General features: G+C 52.6%; 3 protein-coding genes across 10 annotated transcripts in view; 2 read left to right on the top strand and 1 right to left on the bottom strand.

The window, feature by feature from the left end:
• Positions 1 to 15266, top strand: part of LOC120903322 (E3 ubiquitin-protein ligase Ufd4) — a 33849-nt gene extending 18583 nt beyond the window's left edge. For 4 of the 7 annotated variants that reach the window (XM_040312688.1, XM_040312686.1, XM_040312687.1 and 1 more), the window contains 8 exons: positions 67 to 1655; positions 1728 to 1864; positions 2238 to 2657; positions 3790 to 4303; positions 5580 to 5621; positions 5815 to 6155; positions 6226 to 12338; positions 12433 to 15266. In XM_040312688.1, the coding sequence (XP_040168622.1) occupies positions 67 to 1655; positions 1728 to 1864; positions 2238 to 2657; positions 3790 to 4303; positions 5580 to 5621; positions 5815 to 6155; positions 6226 to 12338; positions 12433 to 12715 (9439 nt within the window). In that variant the 3' untranslated portion in view covers positions 12716 to 15266. The remainder of the gene's footprint in view (positions 1 to 66; positions 1656 to 1727; positions 1865 to 2237; positions 2658 to 3789; positions 4304 to 5579; positions 5622 to 5814; positions 6156 to 6225; positions 12339 to 12432) is intronic. The other 3 variants (XM_040312692.1, XM_040312691.1, XM_040312693.1) reach the window with 3 other exon arrangements.
• Positions 15267 to 17808: 2542 nt separating this feature from the next.
• On the top strand, positions 17809 to 22270 carry LOC120905161 (malate dehydrogenase, cytoplasmic). The gene is made up of 3 exons (XM_040315989.1): positions 17809 to 18077; positions 20492 to 20857; positions 20947 to 22270. The coding sequence occupies exons 1-3, from the start codon at positions 18075 to 18077 to the stop codon at positions 21580 to 21582; spliced, it is 1005 nt and encodes a 334-aa protein (XP_040171923.1). The 5' UTR covers positions 17809 to 18074; the 3' UTR covers positions 21583 to 22270.
• Positions 21828 to 26361, bottom strand: LOC120905159 (protein aubergine). 2 transcript variants are annotated; one of them, XM_040315987.1, is made up of 6 exons: positions 26091 to 26361; positions 25658 to 25853; positions 24461 to 25581; positions 24178 to 24381; positions 23133 to 24074; positions 21828 to 23062 (listed from the first exon to the last, which is right to left on the bottom strand). In XM_040315987.1, the coding sequence occupies exons 2-6, from the start codon at positions 25835 to 25837 to the stop codon at positions 22798 to 22800; spliced, it is 2712 nt and encodes a 903-aa protein (XP_040171921.1). In that variant the 5' UTR covers positions 25838 to 25853; positions 26091 to 26361; the 3' UTR covers positions 21828 to 22797. The 2 variants fall into 2 exon arrangements, with proteins under 2 accessions (XP_040171921.1, XP_040171920.1); XM_040315986.1 differs by having other exon boundaries at positions 26095 to 26361.
• Between the last annotated feature and the right edge of the window lie 252 nt (positions 26362 to 26613).

Below are 26613 nucleotides of genomic sequence, written 5' to 3'. Positions count from 1 at the left end.
AATGGAGCCAGTGTTTATGTGCATTATGACCAAACAATCGCCCCCTCTCCCCCCTTTTCGTTGCAGCTGTCCACCGCGAACGTTCCTGCCCGCGCTGTGTAAAATATTTCTCGACGAGCTGGCGCCGGAGAATGTGCTCGAGGTGACGGCCCGCGCCATCACGTACTATCTGGACGTGTCGTCGGAGTGTACGCGCCGGATCGTCGCCATCGATGGGGCGATCCGCGCGATCTGCAACCGGCTCGAGGTGGCCGACCTCGAGAGCCGCACGAGCCGCGACCTGGCCGAACAGTGCATCAAGGTGCTGGAGCTGATCTGCACGCGGGAGGCGGGCGCCGTGTTCGAGGGCGGCGGTCTCAGCTGTGTGCTCGCGTTCATCCGCGACAGCGGCTCGCAGATCCACAAGGACACGCTGCACTCGGCGATGGCGGTGGTGTCGCGGCTCTGCACGAAGGTGGAACCGTCGGGCGCGAACGTGCAGACGTGCGTGGAGAGCCTGAGCACGCTGCTGCAGCACGAGGATCCGCTCGTGGCGGACGGGGCGCTCAAGTGCTTCGCCTCGGTGGCGGATCGGTTCACGCGCAAGGGCGTGGATCCGGCCCCGCTCGCCGAGTACGGGCTGGTGCGGGAGCTGCTCCAGCGGCTGAGTAATGCCGCCGGCGGGCCACAGATTTCATCGAGCGGTGGCGGTGGCAGTGCGGCGATCTCCTCCAGCCTGGGAACAAACTCATCCACGCACCCGGAATCATCGCCGTCCGCGGCACAGCTGTCGTCGTCGGCGCCCAAGTCAGCGCAGGGCGCGATGGAGGCGGGCCGATCGAGCCAATCGATCGCGACCACGATCTCGCTGCTGTCGACCCTGTGCCGCGGCTCGCCCTCGATCACGCACGATCTGCTCCGGTCCAATCTGCTCGAGGCGATGGAGCGCGCGTTCAAGGGCGACGAGCGGTGCGTGCTGGACTGCATGCGGCTGGCTGACCTGATTCTGCTGCTGCTGTTCGAGGGCCGGCAGGCACTGGGGCGGGTCGGCGGTTCGCAGGGTCAGCTAGCGCCGCGCGTTCGGCGGGCCGATTCCAGCACGGAGCGCACCCACCGGCAGCTGATCGACTGCATCCGCAGCAAGGACACGGAGGCGCTGATCGAATCGATCGAGTCGGGCGGCATCGACGTGAACTGTATGGACGATGTCGGGCAGACGCTGCTGAACTGGGCGTCCGCCTTCGGGACGCTCGAGATGGTGGAGTTTCTGTGCGATAAGGGCGCGGACGTGAACAAGGGCCAGCGCAGCTCGTCGTTGCACTACGCCGCGTGCTTCGGGCGGCCGGGCATTGCCAAGGTGCTGCTGAAACACGGCGCCAATCCGGATCTGCGCGACGAGGACGGCAAAACGCCACTGGACAAGGCGCGCGAACGGCCGGACGAGGGCCACCGGGAGGTGGCTTCGATCCTGCAGTCGCCCGGCGAGTGGATGATGGCGGCGACCCGGTCCGATGTGAAGTGCGGCGACAGTGGCGATGAGACGGGCGGCGCTGGTGGTGTCGGGGAACCGCGGGGCGATCCGGAGATGGCGCCGGTGTATCTCAAGTTTTTCCTACCGACATTCTGCAAAACTTTCCAAAGCACAATGCTTGCTAGCGTGCGTAGATCTAGCCTAGGTGAGCGTTAGTGGTGTGAGTTTTTGCGAGAAAAGTGTCTTTCAACTAATCACGTTTCCTTTTCCGTTGCAGGACTTATCAAGAAAATGATCCAGTATGTACAGCCGGAGGTCCTCTCGAAGCTCTGCTCCTCCGAGGGTCTGCAAAGTTACGAGCAAAGCTTAGGCACGCTTCTAGTCGAAGTCATCGCAAGCGTGCTGGACAATGAGGTACGTGTTGGTCGGCGACGAAAGGGCATTGAATACGTTTCTCAGTTCCTTTTTCCAACCAAGCTTCAGCCAAAATCGACACCCATGGCGCGCTACTTTTGATTGGATTTCCTCGTTCTTTTCGGATCGCTGTGCTTTGGTGAAATTGCTCAAAATTTGGCATCACTCAATCGTGCACATAAACAGTCTCATTTGAAGAACTCTCACCTCCTTTTTTTGTTGGCTGCAATCGCACTCGCTCTCAGTCTCTTCACGATCCATTTCTTCCCAACCATAATCGTGATCGTGTGCCGTGTGTACGAAATGTGGCGAAGTACTGTACTAAAGCGTCGAAAACTTTCCATTCGGGCCTTACTCCCTTACCCCTTTACAGATTAGCTACAGCTGGCCACCGTTGAGCCAACCCTCCGCCGCGTTGCCGGCGTACTATCCGCCCCTTCCTCCGCCGCCACCGCCGATCCTAACCGTCGCGCGCCATAGTTCTAGTAGCGTTAGCCATAGTCTCCTAACCAAGCACAGCTGCGCCGAGCGGTTGAGCAAGTTTGTGCAGGCCAAGCGACAGCGGCGCAATTCTAGCAGCTACATAATACCGCCGCCGCCACCGCTGCTACCGTTGACACCGCCACCACGCGGCACCACCTCGGCAAGGGCAAACGACTCGGACGAGGACGCGGATGACGAGTGGGCCGGGGTCGCCGCCGGTTCGAAAAGCAATAACAATAGTAGCGACCGCACCACCACCACCAATCCTCGCAATCGCACCCAAAGCAATTGGTCAGATCTTAGCATTGCGGTAATGATAACGTCTCTCTTGCCCCCTTCCCCTTTTGTGTTTCTTATCTTTCTTTCTTTTTCTTTATGGTTTATTCCTATCGCCGGCACCAGTTTTATAATCCAATTTATTGTTTGCGTTAATTTCTGCGCATTTGTTTTTCTAAACCGTAGCGAATTGAATTAATATTACATTGGAAGCGCATAATCATTGTCGGATCGGTGCTTTAATTAATAGTCAAAAATTGATGTGTCACATGCCATTTGTAAAATAATGCTCGTCGCTTCACACAGAAAGTTAATTTGGCGAAAAATGTGTTTAAAAGTTCAATCATTCTCTGTTTCGCAGAACCATATTTTGCATCTCTTCTTCCTCTACTTCTTGCTGGCTAATGGGACGATGACGATTTGCGCACGGTTTGCTTTTTTTATTAGACAAAATTGATAACACACACCAATTATGATTTCGTTAGTCAATTATGAGTTATTTTATTATGTTTCTGTACCCCCTTCTCTCTCTTTCTTTTTCCCTACGTAACCAGAGCGTTAAAATTAGGCAATTAAAATGCTTGTAATTTAGCTTGCAGAGCAGCAGAGTGTGAAAGTGGAGTTTTTTTTTTAATATAAAATTTGGTTTTGCTGTCCCCTAGATGATTCCTGTTCAAATTCTGCGCTTTAACAACCTCCTACTGCACCACACACTGTCAGGCCAGAGAAAATACGATCCGTAACGGTGGATCAGACCAGTTGCTTTACATTTGCGATGATCGGTGAAATTGATTCCCCCCTTTTCTCCCTTTTGTCTATCTCCCCTTCTCTCTCTCTCTCTGTTGTTATTGCTTTAGTTCTTCAGCAAAGATACAGTATTTGCCAGAAGAGTGTGGCTGGTTGGCTGGTTAGCACTCACACCCAGCCCCAATCACTATCTGTCACGCGCGTCTGCATGCTGGATGTTGTGCTGCGTGTGTTTGTTTGTGTGTTTTTGAATGTGTCGTTTTTTGCCGCTTTCCTTTTGAGAACACGGGAATGTTTGTTTTGTTTTCCAACGTTCTGACGCGTGACTTGTTATGAAATCGTTTTTTTCTAATCTTACTATTTTTTCTGTACAATCTCTTCCTCCTCTTTGCTACCGATTCTTCGCTTCCCCTCCCCAGGATGACGAGGATGGCCATCTGGTGGTGCTTACGATCGTGCAGGAGCTGATGTCGAAAACGCAAAACGATTTCCTCGACCATTTCGCGCGGCTGGGCGTCTACACCAAGGTGCAAGCGCTGATGGGCGAGCCCAGCTTCGATGGTAGCGACAATAACGATGTAATTAAATCGACATCGGACGACGCGAAATCAGCAGCAGCAGCAGCATGCTCCTCTACGGATGCCTCCGGTGTAGTGACGGTAACGCCGGGCGCTCCAACAGTAACTACTGCGTCCGGTGGCACCGCCAGTGCTGCGGTCGCCGTAGAGGACGCGAAGGAGATACTGCACGGCAAGGCGTACCATTGGCACGACTGGAGCATCTGCCGCGGGCGGGACTGTCTGTACGTGTGGTCGGATTCGGCGGCACTGGAGCTGTCGAATGGATCGAACGGTTGGTTCCGGTTCATACTGGACGGTAAACTGGCCACGATGTACTCGAGCGGCAGTCCCGAGAACGGTAGCGATAGTACGGGTAAGTTTTGTATAAATTGTGTTTTTGTAAGAGTGTCGTTGAAGTCAGTGCTGCAAAATGTCATGAGCATCACGAGATATTCACCAACGAAAACAAAGAAATATGTCAGTGGTAGCTTGATGCTGATACTCAATGAAAGTACGTCATGACATGCCGAACACGACATGTGAATTCTTGAGTCCAACGCCATACTCTGACTAACAAGCTTAGCTTAATGCCGTCACAAGCATAATCATGCCTTTTTCTGGCTGTGAACAGTGCTACCACCAACGCTCATGACTGAAACGAAGCTCAAATCAGCTCACGTACACAACTGAGATGATCATAGGTGAGGCGCAAACAGTTGCTGGTCCAATCACATGATTGATGACATTTTGTTTAGCACCCAATTCTTGGTCACTTACCTGGTCACGACATTTTCTGCCGGTCATAATCACGACTTTCTTGTACTATACTTGGCTTGTGGTCCCAAGCAGCAAAATGAGCATGACCAAGCGACTGACCAAGAATTGGTTGCACAAAATATCACCAAGCATGTGATGGTCACAACAACTGTATGAGTCTCACCTCTGATCATCACAGTAGAGCTCCCGAGAACGCTTACATTATTTTGTTTCAGCCGGAATTTGTCATGACTATGTTAGTGACATTTTGCAGAGCTGATCATAGTAAAAAAAAGTCATGAAAAAGCGACTGACCAAAGCATGCATTGGTCACATCAATCGTTTTGAGTATCACCTCTAATTATCAAAATTGAGTACGCTGACGCTGACATGGATTTTGTTTCGGTCAGATTTTTAGTATGACATTGACAGTGACATTTTGCAACACTGGTTGAAGTAATATATAACAAAATAACTATAATAATCCACTTTGATGCGACATGAGCAAAAAATACTCTAACAAAATGCGCCATTCTCTTACTAACCCGTTGCTTTTACTGCTTTAAACACGATGAAAAACGTTTGTTCCACACTGAAGAAGACAATTTGCGACTTATCCGGATATTAATTTTGCTTTATTTTGAAATGCCTAATGCTGCAACTCAATATATTACCACCTTGAGCTTGATTTTCAAAAATGCCACACGGTTGCGCAATTATGACACGCGACGGCGCACGCTTTTACCTTGTGAAGCACATAACAGCGCTGACGACACCAGTTAGACCACAATTTGGCCTTATGATTCGTTAAAATTGATTCTTTTACTTTTCATCAAAACCGACATCTGGTTTCCTCCCAACCCATCCTCTTTCCTCGCGACCTCGTGTTTTAGGCAAGGAAAAGGTCTCCTCCGATCCGAACGTGCCTAATGAAGGTGAGAACTCTACGCTTCAAAAGTCTCTCTGTTACAGAAACACTTTAAAAACCACAGTACAAAGCAACGGAAGTGAAGAGAAAGAGAGAATGTAGTTGCATACATGTAGTTGGCATTTAGTGGAGTTTTCGTTTTAAGCAATGTTTGACTTCCTACTAATCGAAACCATTATTGTGCTCTCTGCCCCTATTAGAAAATCGGGGCGAATTTCTGGAAAAGCTACAGCGCGCCCGAGCCGCCGTACGGCAGGGCACCGTATCGCAGCCCATCCTGTCGGCCCCGAGCCTGGCACGCATCGCCGTGGGCAACTGGGTGCTGCAGAGCCAGAAGGAGCATCAGCTACATATCAACAATTCCGAGGGCCATCAGGTGACGATACTGCAGGACGAGCTGCCCGGGTTCATCTTCGAGAGCAACCGGGGCACGAAGCATACGTTCACCGCGGAGACGACGCTGGGGCCGGACTTTGCGGCCGGTTGGATCAACACGAAGAAGAAGAAGATGCGCTGCAAGGCCGAGGCCCAAAAGTATCAGGTAAGGAGAGAGAATAAAAGTAAGAAGAAACGAAGATCCTAATTGTTGTTCGTTTGTATGTTCCTTCCAGCTGCACAAGTTGGCTCGCGACCTGTACAACCGATATTTCAAGGCGGCCCAGGCCATACCGCGTGGTGCCGTTGCAAAACTGTCCAAGATTGTGCATCAGATCGAGATCGCCCTGGAGGAGCAGCAGTCCACGTCGAAGGCCGCGCTCATTTCCAGCACGACACAGCAAATTACACCACCATCGGCTGGCGTAAGCTGGCAGGAGAAGCTGTACAACGCGCTGACCGAGCTGGTGCACCTGCTGAACGAGGACGGCGTGATCAGTGCGTACGAGATGTACAGTTCCGGGTTGGTGCAAGCGCTCGTCGCCGTCCTTTCGCCCAACTACTGGGACCTGGGCATGAACCGCACCAAAGCGAACAAGTACCAGAAGCAGCGGCTTTCGATCTTCAAGAAGTGCATGTACGGTGGGGAGCTGAAAACGGGCAAGAACACGGCCGCCATACTGGTGCAGAAGCTGGTGGCGGTGCTGGAAAGCATCGAAAAGCTGCCGGTCTACATGTACGATTCGCCCGGCGGTAGCTACGGGCTGCAGATACTGACCAAGAAGCTGAGCTTCCGGCTCGAGCGGGCGGCCTGCGAGCAGACGCTGTTCGATCGGACCGGGCGCAACCTGAAGATGGAACCGCTCGCGACCGTTGGCCACCTGAACAAGTATCTGCTGAAGATGGTCGCCAAGCAGTGGTACGATATGGAGCGCTCGTCCTTTCTATACCTGCGCAAGATGAAGGAAGCGAAGCCGGGCACGATGCAGTTCCGCCATCGGCACGATTTCGACGAGAACGGGCTGATCTACTACATTGGCACGAACGGTCGCACGCTGGAGTGGGTCAATCCGGCCCAGTACGGGCTGGTGACGGTGACGAGCAGCGAGGGCAAGCAACTACCGTACGGCAAGCTGGAGGACATTCTTTCCCGCGACAGCGTGAGCGTCAACTGCCACACGAAGGACAACAAAAAGTCGTGGTTCGCGATCGATCTCGGCATCTTCATCCTGCCGACGGCATACACGCTGCGGCACGCGCGCGGCTACGGCCGGTCGGCCCTGCGCAACTGGCTGTTCCAGATGTCGAAGGATGGCGTCAGCTGGGTCACGCTGCTGACGCATACGGACGACAAAAGTTTGGCCGAGCCGGGCAGCACCTGCACCTGGCCGATCGATTGTCCGGCCGACGAGCAGCAGGGCTACCGGCACGTGCGCATCCACCAGAACGGGCGCAACGCGTCGGGCCAAACGCACTACCTTAGCCTGAGCGGGTTCGAAATTTACGGCAAGGTGATGTCGGTGTGCGAGGACATGGACAAAACGGCGGTGAAGGAGAACGAAGCGAAGCTGCGCAAAGAGCGCCGCCAGATCCGTTCGCAGCTCAAGTACATCACGGACGGTGCGCGTGTGGTGCGCGGTGTCGACTGGCACTGGGACGATCAGGACGGCAGTCCGCCGGGCGAGGGCACGGTGATTGCGGAGATACACAACGGTTGGATCGATGTGAAGTGGGACCACGGCATGCGCAACTCGTACCGCATGGGCGCGGAGGGCAAGTACGACCTGAAGCTGGCCAACGTGGACGGATTGATGGCGGGTGGGTACGATCTGCACAGCAGTGGCATCTCCGTTACGACGGTAGGCGGAGGAGGTGGTGGAGCTAATAACAATCAGTTCGCCTCCACGGCCAACGTTCAGTGTGAGCTGGCGGATGGTGGTAGCGCGTCGGGCAAGAAGAAGGTTTACGACAAATCGCTGAATGTGCTGACGAGCCGTAAATCGAGCTCGACCCCCAGTTTGCCGGATGCGACGACCGAAAACCGATCTTCTGTGGCGTCCACAGAGCAGGCGACGTCAGCCGATAATCTGTCCTGGAAGCAGGCGGTTGAGGTGATCACGGAGAATGTACTGTCGTCGGCTCGCTCTGACCTAGCGACCGTTGGCAGTGGAGGAAGCAGTAACGATCTTTCTTCTTCGGTCGTTACCTCCAGCACGGCAGCAACGGAGAACAACCAGGAAGTGTCCGTCACGGTACACTCATCGCTGAGCGAGCGGGGCAACAATATTCCCGATCTGTCGCAAATCAACAGCAGCACCTCCATGTTGGTGTCCGATCTGGCCACCATCACGGAGAATCTATCCCTCTCGGATGGTTCGGCGAAGCAAAGCGGTACCGCCACCGCTTCCTCGGCCGGTGGGCAGCAGTTTGTGAGCAACATCAGCGGTACGGGCGTTCCCGTCCTGATGGGTTCGTCCTCCTCATCGTCCTCCTCCTCCTCGACGGAGGAAAACAACAAAACGAACAACATCAACGAGACGAACAACAAGATCAACCTAACGAGCGGCAGCGGCGCAAGCAGTGTCGCTAGCGGTAGCAGCGCCTCGAGCGGCAAGGCCGGCCTGTCCTACCTGCAGACGCGCCTCGACATGATGGGCAAGATGCGCGAGGGCGTCGACATGCTGCGCAACAACACGAACAATTTCCTATCCTCCGAGCTGCTCACGCAGTCGAACTTGCTTTCCTCCGTCAAGATTGCGTTCCCGCCGATTCCGCCGGCCAACGCCACGACGGGCAGCAGCAGCAGCACGACCGCCACCACCATCCCCGGCAGCGCATCGTACGGCAGCAGCATCTTCGTGGCAAGCACCAGCACCGGCACAAACCCGGCGGCGTCCTCCGGCACGGGCGCCAAGACACCGACGGACAAGTTTGACGTGAAGTTCAACAACACCGCCACCGCGAACACGTTCAAGAAGGTACTGAACGAGGCGAAGCAAATCGGGGCGGAACAGCCACCCGCACCGCCAGCACCGGCCTCGTCGATGGGCGGCCGCGATGCGACGAACAATCTGAAGAACAACATCGTCGTGGTCGGTTCGACGGAAACGACGGTGCTGGGTGGTGTTGGCGGTGGCGGTTCGTCGCAGGACGATCCGAACGCGATGGACTGTCTGATGGGGTCCGTTTCCGGCAGCGATGGAGTGAATGTGGTCCCCGTAGTGGCACCCTCGCCGAACTCGATGAGCGTCAGCGTGCCGAACCTGACGAGCAGCGGTACTGGAGCGAGCAATCATTCACACAACGCGTCCCATCGCACGTCCTCGCACCATCACCATCATCATAATCATCCGGACAGTGCGTCCCAAACGCTGGCGAACGACGCGCAACCGCCCCCGCCGGGGCTACTGGAAACGTTCGCGGCCATCGCACGGCGCCGCACGTCCGGCAGTGGCTCGAACTCCAACAGCAACGCTAACAACAACAATGAAAACAACAACGCTGCAACGCATCCTTCCTCCTCATCCTCCTCCTCGTCGCAGCAGACGACGGCGGCGGTTCCGATCAACAATCAGCTGATTAGCAGCGGAGCAGGAGCGCTGGTGGGTGGTGGTGGTGGTGGTGTGCTGCAGAACAACAGCAACTTTTTCCCCCGTGGACCAAACTCGGTGACCAGCCTGGTGAAGCTGGCACTGTCCAGCCACACCGGGCTGCTCAGCACGGCCCAAAGCTACCCGAGCCTGTTCAGCTCGTCGTCGAACAACAATGCTGCGTCCGGACAGGGTGCCGGGAATAACAACAACGCCAACAACATGGTCGGCGTGGGACAGGTGAACCCGCTGAACCCCGCCCTCACCATGAGCCTGACGTCGACGTCGAGCGATAGCGAGCAGGTGTCGCTGGAGGACTTCCTGGAGCAGTGCCGAGCGCCGACGCTGCTGGGCGACCTGGAGGACGACGAAGACATCGAGGACGAGAACGACGACGATGAGAACGAGGACGAGTACGAGGAGGTGGGCAACACGCTGCTGCAGGTGATGGTTTCGCGCAATCTGCTCTCCTTCATGGAGGAGCGCACGTTCGAGAATCGGCTGCCGACGGCCGGCAAGCGCAAATCCTGGGACGATGAGTTTGTGCTGAAGCGCCAATTCTCCGCCCTGATACCGGCGTTCGATCCCCGGCCGGGCAAGACCAACGTGAACCAGACGAGCGATCTGGATATTCCTGCGCCGGGCAGCAACAGCGCGACCGATCCAACGGAGCAACCGCAGTCGTCTTCGTCGGGCAGGGGAGCGCTGCCGGAACCGGGCAGCGGCCAGTCGTCGACGGCGATCTCTTCGTTGCCGCAGCCGACCCTGTCGCTGATACTGCGCGGCCCAAACATTAACGGCGTGAACGACGTGGAGGTTGACCTGACGCAGTCCGACTGGACGATCTTCCGGGCGGTGCAGGAGCTGATGCTGCAGACGACGATGCCGAAGCAGGACAAGTTCCGCAAGATCTGGCAGCCAACGTACACGGTCATCTACCGGGAGGCTAGTCCGGGCTCGTCCTCGTCGCTGTTGGCTGGCGGTGGAAAGGAAGACTTTAGCAGCGGAGAGGAAGGCCGTGCTACACCGATCATTTCGATGTACTCGCAGCGCAGCCACGGGTCGACGCTGTCACCGAGTTCTCCGGTCCCGGGCACACCGTCCCTTTCCGGTGGTGGCGGTGCTGGTGGTACGGGAGCCACAAGTGTTGGTGCACTGTCCTCCGCCCCGGGAACGGGCGGCAATCAGCAGCAGCAGCAATACTGCTCGGTCGAGGACGTACTGCAGCTGCTCTCGCAGCTCAACAGCATCAACCAGTCGCTGGCGGCGACACCGACCAACAACGACAAGAACCTGATGCCGGACGTGGAGTCGCACTACCTCAGTCCGGACGTGTTCATGAGCAAGAAGATCACGAACAAGCTGCAGCAGCAGATCCAGGACCCGCTCGTCCTGTCCAGCGGCAGCCTGCCCAAGTGGTGCGAGGAGTACAACCAGACCTGCCCGTTCCTGTTCCCGTTCGAGACGCGCCAGCTGTACTTTAGCTGCACCGCGTTCGGCGCCTCGCGCAGCATCGTCTGGCTGCAGTCGCAGCGCGACGTCAGCCTGGAGCGGCAGCGCGCACCGGGCCTGAGCCCGCGGCACGCCGACCAGCAAGAGTTCCGCGTCGGCCGGCTGAAGCACGAGCGGGTGAAGGTGCCGCGCGGCGAGAACCTGCTCGACTGGGCGCAACAGGTGATGAAGGTGCACTGCAACCGTAAGTCCGTGCTGGAGGTGGAGTTCGTCGGTGAGGAGGGCACGGGGCTGGGACCGACGCTCGAGTTTTACGCGCTCGTCGCGGCGGAACTGCAGCGCAGCGATCTCGGCATGTGGCTGTGCGACGACGAGGAGCCGAAGCTGATCGAGGACGAGATCGATCTCGGCGAGGGCAGCAAACCGGTCGGGTACTATGTGCGCCGATCGACCGGTCTCTTCCCCGCCCCGCTCCCCCAGGACTCGGACATTAGCGAGGACGTGTCGGGCTACTTCTGGTTCCTGGGCGTGTTTTTGGCCAAGGTGCTTCAGGACAACCGGCTGGTGGATTTGCCCCTGTCGAACAGCTTCCTGCAGCTGCTCAGCCACAGCCGTTCGATGGCGCGTGGTGCGACCAGCCAGACCGGCTCGCTGCTGGGCAAATCGGGCGTCAGCGATGACATCATGATGTCGTCCATCCTGTCGGAGGACAGTGATCGCGACCGGGACCTCCTGGTCGACTCGTACCAATCCAAGATGGCGATGGCAAGCGATGGCGCCTGGTACGATGGCATACTGACGCAGGAAAATCTGCAGGAAATCGACCCGATCCGGTACCAGTTCCTGCGCGAGCTGCAGGAGCTGGTGCAGCAGAAGCAAGCGATCGAGCAGAACGACGCGCTCAGCTCGGAGGAGAAGCTGCAGCAGATCAGCGAGTTGAAGCTAAACACCAAAACGGGCTGTGTGGCGCTGGAGGATCTGGCACTTACCTTTACCTACCTGCCGAGCTCGCGCAACTACGGGTACGCGTCGGCCGACCTGCTCCCGAACGGGGCGAACATCGACGTGACGATCAACAACGTGGAGGAGTACTGCAATCTGACCGTGGCGTTCTGCCTGCAGGAGGGCATCGCGAAGCAGCTGGCCGCGTTCCATCGCGGCTTTTGCGAGGTGTTTGCGCTGAACAAGCTGGCCGCGTTCACGCCGGACGAGATCCGGAAGATGCTGTGCGGCGAGCAGAACCCGGAGTGGACGCGCGAAGACATCATGACCTACACGGAACCGAAGCTCGGCTACACCAAGGAAAGGTAAGACAGCAGACGGGAGAGAACGCTTTTGTTTGTGTGTGTGCAAAGGTTGGTTCTAACTGACGATTTTCTTCTTCTCTTTCATGCTTCACAGCCCTGGTTTCCTGCGCTTCGTCAACGTGTTGATGGGCATGAATGGGTCGGAAAGGAAAGCGTTCCTTCAGTTTACGACCGGCTGCAGCAGTCTGCCGCCTGGCGGGCTGGCCAATCTACACCCACGGCTGACGGTGGTGCGCAAGGTGGACGCGGGCGAGGGTTCGTACCCGTCGGTCAACACGTGCGTCCACTACCTGAAGCTGCCCGACTACCCGAACGAGCAGATACTGCGCGAGCGGCTGCTGACGGCCACCAAGGAGAAAGGGTTCCATCTGAACTAAATCAAACGAAGAATGAATGGAAGAGGGAGAAAAAAAGCTATATTGTTTTTTTTGTGTACTGCTGAAAACGAGAAGATAATGTTGCGAAATGACTGAATATAAGAGGGAGAGAGAGTGTGCGTGTGTGCTGTGCGTTAGAAGAAAGAGTTGTTTACAGAGCATTAGGCGACAACAACAACAACAAAACGAAGATAATTGCAACGATGATGTGTGAGAGAGTACGGAAGGGAAATGGTTAGATAAAATTCACAAAATCATTTAAACTAAACTATTTTTATATGCACCTCTCTCCCCATTTTCTCGCCCCCCACAATCGCCCCAGCTAAAGAGATGATATAAGTAATATTAGCACACACGTGCGCGCGTCTCGCCTCTCCGCACGACGCTGCTGCAGCTGCTGCTCCCTCTCTTTGGAAATTAGAAGACTCTTTCGAAGGAGGACACGAATCGATTGAACTAAATGAAGCGCGAATTCGTTCAAGTTACATATAGGCACACACACACCGGCAGAAAAGAAGAAGCAAATTTATGTGAAATCTAGAAAAGAATTTCAAACACACATGGTAAGCTTTTCTGTTCTTTACGTATATAAGGTATACATGATATATGAAACGTAAATAAGAGAAAGTGCTTTTAACGGTCGTGTTGGCTGTTCGAATGGTTTGGTTTTTGGTAAAGGAAAACAGATCGAAAAAAGAATAGCTTTTTAGGGGTTTACTAGAGAAGAACTCCCAGTTTGCAGAAAGGACCACCATCGGAGATGAAGGGGGTTAAGGGAGAGTTGCTTAATTTTGTTTCCTTTAATTTACACGTTCTAAGTCCCCTTTATATTTACACATCATTATAATCCGTTTAGCGTTTTGTTCTCTAGTTGGAAAAAACAACCTGCTTGTTGCAGCAACTCTCTAATAAGAAAAACACGAATAGTTTTGTTTGTATGCATGTGTGTGTGTGTGTGTGTGTGTATGTGTGTGTGTGCGTGTATGAGAAATAGTTCAGTATGGAGGGAAAACTTAAAGCTTATCTGCCGCCTCCGGTAGGGCGGAAAGGAAGCGCAGCCAGTAGATAAGTACTAGAAGGACTAACTACTACTACTACTACTACTCGGAATACGAGAAGCAGAGAAACCTGTTTGCTGTGTGTGAAAATATGTATGTGATTGATTGATTGATTGAAGAAAATGTATGAAAACTTTAATGGTACTACTACTAACCCGGAATGAGGAACCTAAATGAGTTTGTGATTGACTATATTACATTAAATGTTAACGGATTGCGTTTATGATTAGGAAGAGAGAGAGAGAGTGGATAGGAGTGGACCAGGAGGAAAAGAGCCCAGCAGCTTGTTGTTGTGTGAGAAAAGCACTCTAGTGTAGCGTGTGTATGTGGTGTGCTGTGTATGTGTACGTGTGCGCCGTTTGCCCAAGGCAAATTAATTAGAGTTGTGCAAAGCAGTAAAGTGAATAATAGTTTCCCACATCCACACAGACACACTGAGGTTTGGTTTCAGTTGCAGTTTCCATAGAGAGAGAGAGAGAGAGCAAGAGGGAGAAGATATGATACCAAGCGCTTTACTAAATTCATAAGTAAGGAAATGTAGTTAGTTTCGAACTCTACCACACACACTCACACACAATAGCCTCCTCAATTGTACATATAAAATCACCAAACAAACAAACAAACAAACAAACGATCGCGTCAGTCATTATGCTCAATGTATGCGCTTAATGCTGCCGTGAGTTTTGTTGTCGTTGGAGGATAGTTTCGAAAAGTGTTTAAAATCTAAACGTGTGTGAGCGTTCCTTCTACCCTCCAGAGAGCGCTTCTTTAACTCTTGATCTTGGAATTGATCGGTTTTGATTTTGATCGAGAAGGAAATAAGCCCTTTCCTCCCACGTTTGGAGTGTGTGTGTGTGTGTGTGTGCGTGTGTTGAAGCGTTTGTTAGTTGGACTTGGCATGGTATTAGAAAAATGAGATAGGACAAAACAAAAAGCGGCTGGACAAATACATATAGAAAGCGGGGTGATGGTGGTGGGGCTATCCCACTCTTCTCCCCTTGCTGCGCTGTTGTTGCCCATGTCGCAAGGGTTTTCTTTTTTTAATCAATTAAAGTAAAATATTGCTGCTGGGATGTGGGGATGTCCGCGTTATTAGAGGGAAAGAATTTAGTGCAAACAGACAGAGAAAGACATAAAGAAAAAAAAGGGAATGAGAGAGAAAAAATGTTATAGAAAGATGATAATTGAATGATTGTGAAACATTAATGAATGAATGAATATTGACTATGACACTCTATTCAAAGATTATACCACAATTAATAAAACTCTCTTCACACAGAAACAGACACTTTAAACACAACACCTGCAAGAGAAACTTATGAAATCCTCAGACCCACACACACACACAGCGAGAGACCTGGTAACACACACACACACACCCAGAAACACACGACACGAAGTACTTTAAAAAAACAGCTCCTATATGAATTAATAAAACACGAATTATGTGCGAGGATATTAAGGCAAAAATAATAAAAACAATTGAAAAAAAACACATGTTAAAATTGTCAGTTTTTTAGTAAGATTCCATGATGATTCGCGAAACACGTACGGTGACACATTTTACGCGAATGATTGACTTTTTGAAAATTATATTTTTAAAATATCTCCCCCAAACAACAAGCGACCGACGACCCCCGGAATCGTCTAGAGCGACCAAAAACCTGAGCCGAATTTTGCTTGCTGGTGGGGCATGTGCGTAGTAGTGTAACGTTTTTAAAAATAAATCACGCTTTCTAACCTTTTCCAACGATTTCCCACCGACTCCTTTCCCACATGCGAGAGACATCAGAGGGAAAATGGGAAATATTGTATGGCCCCAACGACCGACGACCTCCTCCTCTTAGCCGTGTCGTGCCGCTTTGCGTGATTTTCTTCGTTTATTACCGGCCCCAAACACACACGGTGTACTGACTTTACGTGCTTCATTTACCACCATCACCCACCTCCCCCCCCCCTCCCCTCTTCGGTACGTGGTAAGATAACATGAGTGGCCACAAGTACTTGTCCGGAATGCGTTACATGGCCACATGATGCCGGGGTTTGCATTGCAGCCAGTGGCAGTGCTATTGTTAAGCTCGTGTGTCTGTATCCACCTTGTTTCATAATTAATGCTACTTGAAGGTGTACTTTTTTATTTCATTTTTTCATCGCCCATTATTACATCGATTTTAGTGTGAACATGCTCTTGCTCTCCGCTCGCTCTCTGCCGCCCTGCCTGGGTGAGATGGAGCGAGAGAGTATGTGAGCAGGAGCGCAAGAGAGTAAGGTACACAGGCGGGTACAGAAAAAGGGTCACGTTTTGCTTTCGGATGATAAAGACAACACTTAACTCGAAGTGGCATACCAATCCAGACGATATTAGGTCCAGAGTTAGGCCTTTTTTTCTTACATATTCATTGCGCGGAACCATTTTGTAAAGACATCTTGTATTACACGTCCGGAATATCCAGTGGCTGAGTGTCAATTAGTTGCCATGGTTAAGGTTACGGTTTATGTTGTAAAACAAGTCACTAGATCAGGATTAGGCGGCGGATTTACAGTGTCGGGGCCCTAAGCAGTAAGAATTGTTGAAGCCCTCTGTACATGATTACCGGGTGGTACCCGTTATCCGTCTTGGAAAATGTAACATTTCAACTTAAATTTTGTTACTGGTAGGGGAGGAAGGGGGTGCTCAGAATTCGACTAGCACGGGGCCTCAACGGCCATCGCCCACGGGGTTCTCCTTGCTAATACAGTGGCATATTCTATCAACTGTTATAGATGCTGGACCAAAGATCCGCGAGGCCCCTCATCGTCGGGGCCCCGCGTAATTGCTTACTTTGCTTACCGTTAAAATCGCCACTGGATTAGGTATATGTACAATTCTGGGTATTACCTCCGATTCTCTTGGGTCCTGGGCCTGCTGCAGGAGGTTTCGAAACCGCAAACGGAATCGTGCCTTCGTCTGTCATTTCTACATCAACTTAGGTTCTTGTGGGAGACGACCTCAAAGAACTATATAGATTGGTTCGTCTAGTTCCATGCGTGGATAACATGGTCAGTTCTTCGGAGCCTGGTGAGTTTGATACGCTGTCCGACAGTGAAAACGCCTTACAGCTCGTCGTTGTAGTGACTCTTCCTGTGTCCTTCCACACATAAGGCGCTTAAGATTATTCTGAACATCTTCCCCTTGCACGTGGCTAAAAGAGTTTTTGTCAGTTTTGGACAGTATCCATGGCTTAGTGGCATATGTGAGTACTGGTAGTATAAAGGTGCGATATCTCCACCAGTTGCACCCATTATCCTTGGATGCATCTCAGCTTGCATTCCCATGCTCTTGTCTTTGTCGACCGTTGCTCTAAGAGAGATGAAATCTGGAACGACTTCAAAGCTATGCTCATCTATCCGCACTTCACCCTAACGAAAGAATAGGACAGTTACAGACCAATGATAACTATATTATCAGCGGATGTCTGAGATGACTTGTAGAAGGTGGTTCTCGAAGTCTCCGCTTTGGAGTCTTGCATGGCCCTTTGAAGCGCTAAGTTGAATAGAAGACAGGCAAACCATGGCGCAGAGCCTTGTTGGTGGCAAAAGGCATAGGCCATAACCATTGTGGCTAACCTGATCAGTTTAGTAGGTATTTTTAATGTGCCTATTGCGTCATATATTCTTACCCTGGCTATGCTATGTCATGAAAGGCTTTGAAATCTATGAAGAGATGGTACGATTTTGTGTCTGTATTCTATCATCTTATTCAAGATTTGCCGCACAAATGTCGAAAATGACTATATCATCCATTAGTTCATCCAGTTAGTTCCGTTTTAGCCAAAGACAGCAAGAAATAAAATAATTTAGAAATTCTCATAATACAGCTGCAACCTACAAACCGTCCACTACTGTACCTGGAACCACGAGCAAGAGAAAGAGAGAGAGAACGTGCCATAGAAACCGTGCGCGAGAGAAAACGAAACAAAAGAGCAAAGGGCCGCTCACTCCGCGCCACTCCGGCAAATCGCTCTCCCGTAACTCCCGCAATTTCGCGTGTGCCGCCTCTCGCATTAAGTATTTTGCGTTGCGGTCCCAGCACACACGGATGGTTCGCTGCATTTACTACTACGATTGAAAACGCATCACACAACACCATCCCCCGGTCGTGTCGAGTTTTCCTTCGTTGCTTTTACCCCTTCGGTGCGGCGCACAGCATTAGCTTTTCCTCGGTTCCGCATTTTCCGTGTCGTTTGCGTGTGTGTGTGTGTATCGGTGTGTCTAAGTGTTCCTTTTTTTCGTTCCATTGCTCAAAAAGTGCAAAGTAAAACATGGTAAGCACCCCGTTTGCCCTTTCTTTTCCTACATAATCATACGCAAGAGAGTGATAAGCCCTAGCAGTGTGTGTGTGTGTGTGTGTGTGTGTGTGTGTGTGTGTGTGTGTGTGTGTGTGTGTGTGTGTGTGTGTGTGTGTGTGTGTGTGTGTGTGTTTGTGGAAGAATGTCGAAATATGGCTATTTTTTGCGCAACTTTTGCAAAGGTCCCGTTCGATCGGCCGTGGTGGACGGCTCATTTGCCTCAAAACATGGATAGAGCGGGGATAGTGTGCGTCTGTTTGTGTGCGTGTGGAATTTCGCTGGAGCTGGCAACGAAACCCTTCATGGCCTCCTGGAGATGACGATGCATCATTGCCATCCATCATCCATTGCGCTGCATTGGCTGAACGGAGGACAGAGAAACTTCGGTCGGTCGGTTGGACATACTGTTGTATGAATTTCCAGAAAAACTGGAAACTACACGTCACCGGCCACGGTCACCTTCAACGAAAACACTCGCATTATTCCAGCCTTCTAATCGGAGAAGTTAACACACACACCCCGGCAGCTATCTTTCACCCCAACCCCTATTTCTTCTTTGTCTTTGCACATTATCTGTCAAATTTCGTCCATCCGTTTTCCGGAGAGAGAGTGAGAGGAGATGAGGGGGAACACACATCACTCTACCGGCGCAAGAAAACACAACCGAAAACTGCCCTCTGTCGACAGCTTGTTCGATGATGATAATACGGCGCGGTGGGAAGCTGTCGGTATCAACATTTGATGGTCCCAACGGGAGAAACAACATCCAACAACAACACCAATGTGTGTGACGTCGCAGGCACCAAGATTAGGACGCGTGCTGTCGGCACTGAAATTCCGCTTTATCGCTGCTACAACCGACCAGACCAAAGTCATGACACCGGGCGGCTTCCCTGGTATCAGTGTGTGATGGAAAAAGGAATGAAAAAATAATTACTTTATGTAATACACACACGTACACGTCCCAAACTCCGAAGAGAGGGGGGAGGTGCATGGGGTAGAGAGTCATTGGTTTGACCTTTTTGACCGCCTCCTCCCAGGCCGCGTACCCGTCCGCTTCCAATCCCATTTCGCCACCTCGTGCACTGTACGTGGATGGTGGTGGTGGTGGTGGTGGCGATGGTGGTGGTGACTGTCACTGTCGTCATAGACTGCTGTGATGGCGTGTTTTTGATGGCCGAGGCCACATTTAGAGTTGTTGTTTTCTCTATTCTCTCTTGTATGTTGCTTTTGTTTCATGGCCCACTCGATCGCGGGCAAGTTCCGCCAGTTCCATTCACTTTTTTGGGTTGTTTTTGGCTCGCACTTATCGACCGGATTCTTTGAGCAAAGACAAATAATAAGAAGCTTAAATTTGACCTCCCCTACCTCCCTTACCTACCAAGAAGCAACCCTTCTTTTTGGGGGGCCGGCAGTATGACACGAACACGAATCTTGTTTGTTTTAGAATCCAAGGGCACAAACGAAAAGAACTTCTAGATGGAGATAGCCTAATGATGCAGAGCACGTAATTTACACCTTCCCGAGAGCCGTGTGAACAGGTAGCTGTGGATGCTAAACAGAGCCACAAATAAACATCCTTTCCCACTAGTGATGGGGAAAATGAAGTTTTCGTCAGCTCCGAAGCTTTCTGGAATCGATTGCGGATAGTAGGTCCTGAATCGATTCCGGGATCGGATTCGGAATCGGAGCTGGAACCATTTTCCGGAATCGAAATCGGCTCCGGAATCGGAATTGGCTCCGAAATAAGAATCTACATCGAAATCGATTTCGATTTCGGCATCTTCATAAGAATAGGCCTATGGGTCCAGTGATCGAATGATGTATTGACAACAAAAATTACTTGTAAACCACCATTCTATTATCATAGAGATTCCCGGACTGATGTCGCTGCTGAAACTTCTTTCAATTAAATAACTGATTCTCATTCCGGAGCTAATTCCATTTATGGAGGCAATCCTGATTCCGTTACCGGAACAAATTGGGATTCCCAGATCGATTCCGATTCCGGAGCCAACTCCGGAATCGGCTCCGGAGTCAACTTCGGATTTGGCTCCGGAGTTAACTCCGAAAACGACTGCGGAGTTAACTCTGGAATCGGTTTCGGAATCGACTCCAGAATCGGAATCGATTCCAGCATCAGCATCGGCTCCGGAATTGATTCCAAACACGGAAGTGGGTAGGTCCAATTCCAGGCTTCCACCACTACTTCGCACAAAAACACACACTGCACGGGTACGATGGGGGTGCGATGGATCAAAGCAGTCCACCACCACCAGCAGCCAACCAGCAGCCTTCCAATCAATTATCAAACTGGTTCAATCTAACGTGCCGCCTGCCCTGTTCGTTTGTTTGTAAACTCACCTTTCTCCTGGGGCTCTCGTTAACAGGCTGCTGAACCGATCCGCGTTGTCGTCACTGGTGCCGCCGGCCAGATCGCCTACTCGTTGCTGTACATGGTGGCGAAGGGCGACGTGTTCGGGCCGAACCAGCCGCTCATCCTGCACCTGCTCGACATTCCGCCGATGATGGGCGTGCTGGAGGGAGTCGTGATGGAGCTGGACGACTGTGCCCTGCCGCTGCTGGTGCGCGTCGTGCCGACGGCCGATCCGGCGGTCGCTTTTAAGGATGTGGATGCCGCCTTCCTGGTCGGTGCGATGCCGCGCAAGCAGGGCATGGAGCGCAAGGATCTGCTGTCCGCCAACGTGAAGATCTTCAAGGTTCAGGGCGAAGCGCTCGACAAGTACGCCAAGAAGGTGAGTTTGGTTGACGCCCGCCGGCAAGGTGCTAAAATGAGAAGAAACGAATAGATGTTTGACCTCATATCTTTCCTTTACCCCGCAAGGACGTGAAAGTGCTGGTGGTGGGCAATCCGGCCAACACGAACGCGCTCGTCTGCTCGCACTACGCGCCCTCGATCCCGAAGGCGAACTTTACCGCGATGACGCGGCTCGACCAGAACCGTGCCCAGGCCCAGATTGCGGGCCGGCTCGGCGTCGGCATCACCAAGGTGAAGAACGTCATCATCTGGGGCAACCATTCGGCGACGCAGGTGCCGGACGCCCGGAACGCCTCGGTCGAGGTGGACGGCGCCACGAAAACTGTCCCCGAAGCCGTTGCGGACGATGAGTTCTTGAAGCAACAGTTCCTCGAGACGGTACAGAAGCGCGGTGCCGCCGTCATTGCGGCACGCAAAATGTCCTCCGCCATGTCGGCGGCCAAGGCGGCCAGCGACCACATGCGCGACTGGTTTGCGGGTACGCGCGACGGCGAGTACGTGTCGATGGGCGTCATCTCCGACGGCAGCTACGGGGCGCCGAAGGACATCGTGTTTTCGTTCCCGGTGCAGATCCAGAACCGCCAGTGGAAGATCGTGCAGGGCCTGTCGGTGGACGAGTTTACGCGCAGCAAGCTGGACGTTACCGCGAAGGAGCTGCTGGAGGAGAAGGAGGAAGCGATGGCGGTGTGTGCCGCGGATTGACTAGTTAAGCTGTAAGGCAGAATTTTGTAGGAATTCGATCCAACAGTAAGAAGCGAACAACAACACGTGCGCGAAGATCAATTACCCAACCAGTTACGTTATTTTTGTTTTGCGTTTTGCCAGCTAAATATCATTGCGGCAAATAAGAAAGAGAAAGAGAGTAGGAGAGTTAAGTAAAAAAAGAACGCCACCACACTGTGCTTTATAGAGAAGAAGTGAAGGAGAAAATGCATTGTACTGTGTTGTGTGTTTTTGATTTCCATTGGTTTTCTTCGATTCTTCAAAATTTTGTTTTACAGTTTTGTTTTTATATAAAGCGGGAAAGGACAGGCGGCGAGCGCGCGAGCGCGTGTGTGTGTGGGTGTGGGAAGTGTATTCGTCCACCCTGCTCCCTCTTTTCCCTCATCCGGAACCCGTACACCTGATAGAGAGTTGCTTCCATCAACAATATATACGGTTGGCCTATTAGTATGAACGTGCATCTACGGCAGATGTTGTTTTTTGTAGAGAAATAGATGAACAGAAGAAGAAAAAACAAACGTTGAAACTCTAAACATATGCAAAAAAAATCAATTAGTGCAAGGTAGACCAATTGTTAACTCTGTAGAGGCGTGTGTAGGACACCACAAAGCTAAAGGGGGATAATTCTCGAACAAAGAATTAATTCAATAAACGATAAAGGAATATATACTCTTTCCTGTGTCCCTCGCCTTCACTTGTAAACTCACCGCTCTGTTTAATTCACATTCGATTGATTCTAGTTCGCTTCGGCACTAACTCTCCTGCCTATTTATACATACTAAAGAGGGGGTTTTAAGCCGCGCTCGCGCAAAGACTGTAATCTCCATGACGTTTCTTGCGCTCTCCGATTCGATTGCAATTTCGTCCGGAAATGCCTTCCGGAAAGTTCACATTTCCATATCTAAGAGTTCCTAAAAGTTAACTACCCTTCTTTCGCTGCACTGTGGGATGCCTTTGCATGCCCCCCAATATTTCACGGCGTCGTTTAGTTGAAGAAAAGAAATAAAACTGAGTCCTAAATTTGCTTTCCCGATAGCAAGGGGTAACGCAAAGAAGAGAAGAAAGGTTATGAAGATGCGCCCCCCCCCCCCCCGACCTCCATGCGCTTTGCCAAGTCACAAACAACGGCGAGCTGCTTGCGCGCCTACTCAACTACATTCTCGTGCACTCACACGCTCACACTCACACACCCATCTACAGGAAATAGAGCTTCTTTTCGAGCATGTTGCTTGGCGTCTGGTGCAGATACTGGCCTACTAGGAACGATAGCTTGTGCGCGTACTGGCACACCGCCGGCACCCGGGTCGTGCCGGACCAGTTGTAGTACAGGTGGCACTGTTTGTACGACAGCATCTGCAGGTGGTCGATCTTCAGCCCGGACGTGTCGTAGATGACGTTGTACGCGGTGGGCGATACCGTGCCCTGCTTCACCGACTGGGAGACGAGGTAGAAATCGGTGCTGCAACAAAACAGAAGACATACTCGTAAGTACATGACAAAAAGCATCTCTCTCTCTCCGTTCTACTTACCGCTGCGGTAGAGTCACTACATTATCCACCACCGTGCCCGGGCGCGGGTTCAGCCGATGGTCGAAGAACCGCGTGTTGATGCGCTTGTTCACGATGAAGAACGTCAGCAGCACGTCCTGCTCGATGCCGGCCGACTTGTAGATCTGGCCCAGCTTCTCTACCAGCGACCGCACCTCGTGGTCGTAGATGTACTGCAGCTGCCCGTCGCTCACACCGTCCCGGTAGAAGATAATACGCTTCGGTAGCTCGCCAAACTCGCGCCGATACTCGTTCAGCGCCTTGACCGTGTTGAGCGGCAGATAGTTGGAAATTTCCTCCCCGCTCGAGTGGTGGCTGACGGTGGAGAAGAATTTGGGCGTGCCGCGGTTGTCGTGATCCAGCGTCGCCACCATCGCACCGAACGATTTGCTCTTGTCCTTCGAATCGTGACACACGTCGAACCCGATCGTCATCAGCCCGTTCAGCGGAATCTTCACCTTCCACGGCACACCGCCCAGCTTGCAGTTCATCTGGATGACGACCTTGGTCGCGACCGACATGAGCGTGCGCACGTTGCCACTCTTCGGCGTGATCGTTTTCTGCACCATGATCTGCGTCGGGATGGCCCGCTCCACGCAGCACTTCTTCTTGATGGCGGTGTACCGGTCCGACTTGCTGTTCGACACCACGCACATGATCATCTGCGGATCCCGGTTGATGATTGCGTCCAGCGTGCGTATGTACGTGCCGGGGCTGTCGTCCGGCATGGGGACCATCTCGCAGTTGCTAATTTCGAACCGCATGCCGCGGGCGGCCGTGATCATGCAGTTGAGGAAGTCGCCCGCCTCCCGCTGGCACCGGCTCGGCACGATCAGATACCAGCGGCTCAGCCGGACCGTCGCAAACATCGGATTGTCGCGGAAGTGTGCCGTCCAGTCCGCATTCTCACCCGCCTGAACACCACTACGAAACGGGTAAAGGAAAGAAAGAAAGACAAACAAAGGGGAAAACCCCGCCGTTACTATGGTTACCGAGACACACACGCCTTCCTCCTAAAAAAGCTTACTTCGAGGTAGTGGAAAAGAAAATCATCTCCTGCGGCAGCAACCGTCCCGGCAGCTCGACCAGACGGCGATCCAGCTCCATCTGCCACACCTTGAACACTTCTTGGCTTTCGGGGGAGGTTTGCAGGCGCCGGTTGAACGTTTCCAGCCGTTCGATACGCCGGTCCGGATTGAGGCGCGTATGATCCGCCATCGCTCGCATCATTCTAGCAAGAAATATGGGTTTGACCGTTTGAGAAAATGTCCGTTAAATTCAAATTTTGAACAATCGCCTCCAATACTCACTTGAAATCGGAGCGCATCGAATCGGTCAGCCCCGTCATCTGGCACAGCTCCGGCACCAGTGCCATCAGCTCACTGTCGCCCGACCGCGTGTCCTTCTTCTTCGCCCGGGACAGCAACATCGGCTGGTACGAGTCGCGGATGCGCAAGTTGTACTTGTTCTTGTAGTAGTCCAGGAAGGAAATCTTCCCATTCTTCGTGTCGAACGTACTTTCCGGCGTCGTCTCGAACGTAACGTCGTGAATCGTGTACGTTTTGTTGTTGTACCCGGTCAGCACCACGCACCCGATCACCGCCCGCCGGAACGCATCCTTGAAGTTGCGATCGTGCCGCTGACACTCGCGCAAAATGTCGTAGCACGTCTGCATGCGCATCGTCTTGTGGGCGATTTCGCAGCACACCAGCACCTCGTTCTCGTGCTGCCGGATGCTCGTGATGTACCCGGGCCACAGCTCGATGTGGTACTCGCGGATCGGGATCTTGGCCGCCGCATCGTACAGATTGCGCCCGACCAGCTGCAGGTTGAGCCCGTTCATTGCCCGGCGCAGGATCAGATTCAGCACCTGGATGCCCGTCTCGTCCGTCATGTCGACGACGGCCACCCGCTGGATGTGCAGCTCGTACTTGTCGCCGGTGCGGTCGTGCTGGGAGTGCAGCACCAGCTCATCGTTCGACAGCTTGCAGGCGGTGAAGAGCTGCACCCCGTCGAACACGAACCCACCGAGCAGCTTTTTGTGCTCGTTTACGAGCGACTGCATCAGGCGCGGACTGGCGCACGGTGGGACCATTTCCACCTGGTAGTGGTAGAGTGTCCAGTCGACGCGCTTCAGCAGCTTGAAGTAGTTCGACTGCAGCTGCAGCGGCTGTCCGGTGGTGCCGTGTTTGGAGGGTGCATCCGGCCCGCGGGTACGCAGCGTGTCGGCTAGCGGACGTCGGCGTGGTCCGGCCGCTCGATGCAGTGGGCGCCCGATGTTGCCCAGCCCGCTGCTGCTCGGCTGTGGCTGCGGTGGTGGTTCGTGGACGTTTGTGCTGAATGCCGGCGTCGAAACGGCGGCCGATGTGCTCGGTACGGCGTCGCGACTTTCGCTCGGACCGGGCGAAGGATTGCGCCATGTCGGGCGACGCTAAAAAAACGCAAAACCAAAGATTGTTAGAGCGCTCCCGCCGTTTTTGTGCTTTTTTCTGTCAATGAAAACTTACCTCTTGAGTTTGATATGAGGCACCACCACCAGCGCCACCAGGACCACCGTGGGGTGGATAACCGCCACGCATCGATGGGTGGCCACCGCCACGACCCCCTTCGTACGGTGAGTTGGATCCGAGCGAGCCGCGGATTCGATCGCGCCCATACTGGGGCGGCTCCCGTCTACCGTCCGCCATGCTACTGGCCGGTGGTCTGCAATTGTAACACAAAACAATGACGCCGAAATTAACACGCTGGCACCACCACACCACTGAACCTTCTGCGACGCAGCTCCTAAGACTGACACGAGCACACACATTCCGGGAAATCGCTTACGGGTGCAATTTCTATACGCGGTAAGCCATTTTGCGCCCGTCGCCGGTGTCTACCCCCGAGGAGCGCAGAAGAACAATAACACACACAGCCCGCCTATCCCCGCCGAACACCTACCTACCTGCACCGATGCTACGCCGATACACACAAACGATAAACGCCGCCCGCTTTCAGCTCCAAATTTCTTTCAATCCGAGTTCAAATGCACGCTTTCTTTCGACCAGCCGCCCAAAATCCGACGCACCGAGAAACGAACGCACTCACACTACGGTGGCGCGCCTAAATTGAATGGGGTTTTCCTTGAAAAGCGTCCAATTTCAATATTTTGTGCCGCTCAGCATCTTTTTTCCCCCGAAGCCGCGTGCCAGTTGTCAAATGTAACTGACGGAGAGCGGAAAAAATTCAGCAGCGTTTACACGTAGGTGGAATTGTTTGCTGCGCCACAGGGTGACACAGGGTGGATGTTATCTTTCTAAATGGAAATATGAATTACCAAGGAAAATGTATTTTTGCTCGTATTATGCAATTAAATGGACGTAAATTTGGGCCTTCTACTGGTCAGAAAGAATTTTGTGTTTTTTTAGGATTTTTCACAATTTTTGGTCTTTGAAATGCCGCAAAAAGATAGGTAAACAAAGTG

This window comes from Anopheles arabiensis, chromosome 3 (genome assembly GCF_016920715.1).
Source record: "Anopheles arabiensis isolate DONGOLA chromosome 3, AaraD3, whole genome shotgun sequence".
Taxonomy (NCBI): Eukaryota; Metazoa; Arthropoda; class Insecta; order Diptera; family Culicidae; genus Anopheles; species Anopheles arabiensis.
Note: the sequence above shows the minus strand (reverse complement) of the source record. Positions and strands in the feature narration are given on the sequence as shown.

Bases quoted from the DNA above. Each gene is read 5' to 3' on its own strand.
- LOC120905161 (XM_040315989.1), top strand. The intron at 20,858-20,946 runs GTGAGTTTGGTT...TTACCCCGCAAG, and splicing joins TCGACAAGTACGCCAAGAAG to GACGTGAAAGTGCTGGTGGT.
- LOC120905159 (XM_040315987.1), bottom strand. From the start codon at position 25,837: ATGGCGGACGGTAGACGGGAGCCGCCCCAGTATGGGCGCGATCGAATC. The intron at 25,582-25,657 runs GTAAGTTTTCAT...GCGTTTTTTTAG, and splicing joins CCTCATATCAAACTCAAGAG to CGTCGCCCGACATGGCGCAA. The intron at 24,075-24,177 runs GTAAGCTTTTTT...CCCGTTTCGTAG, and splicing joins TTCTTTTCCACTACCTCGAA to TGGTGTTCAGGCGGGTGAGA.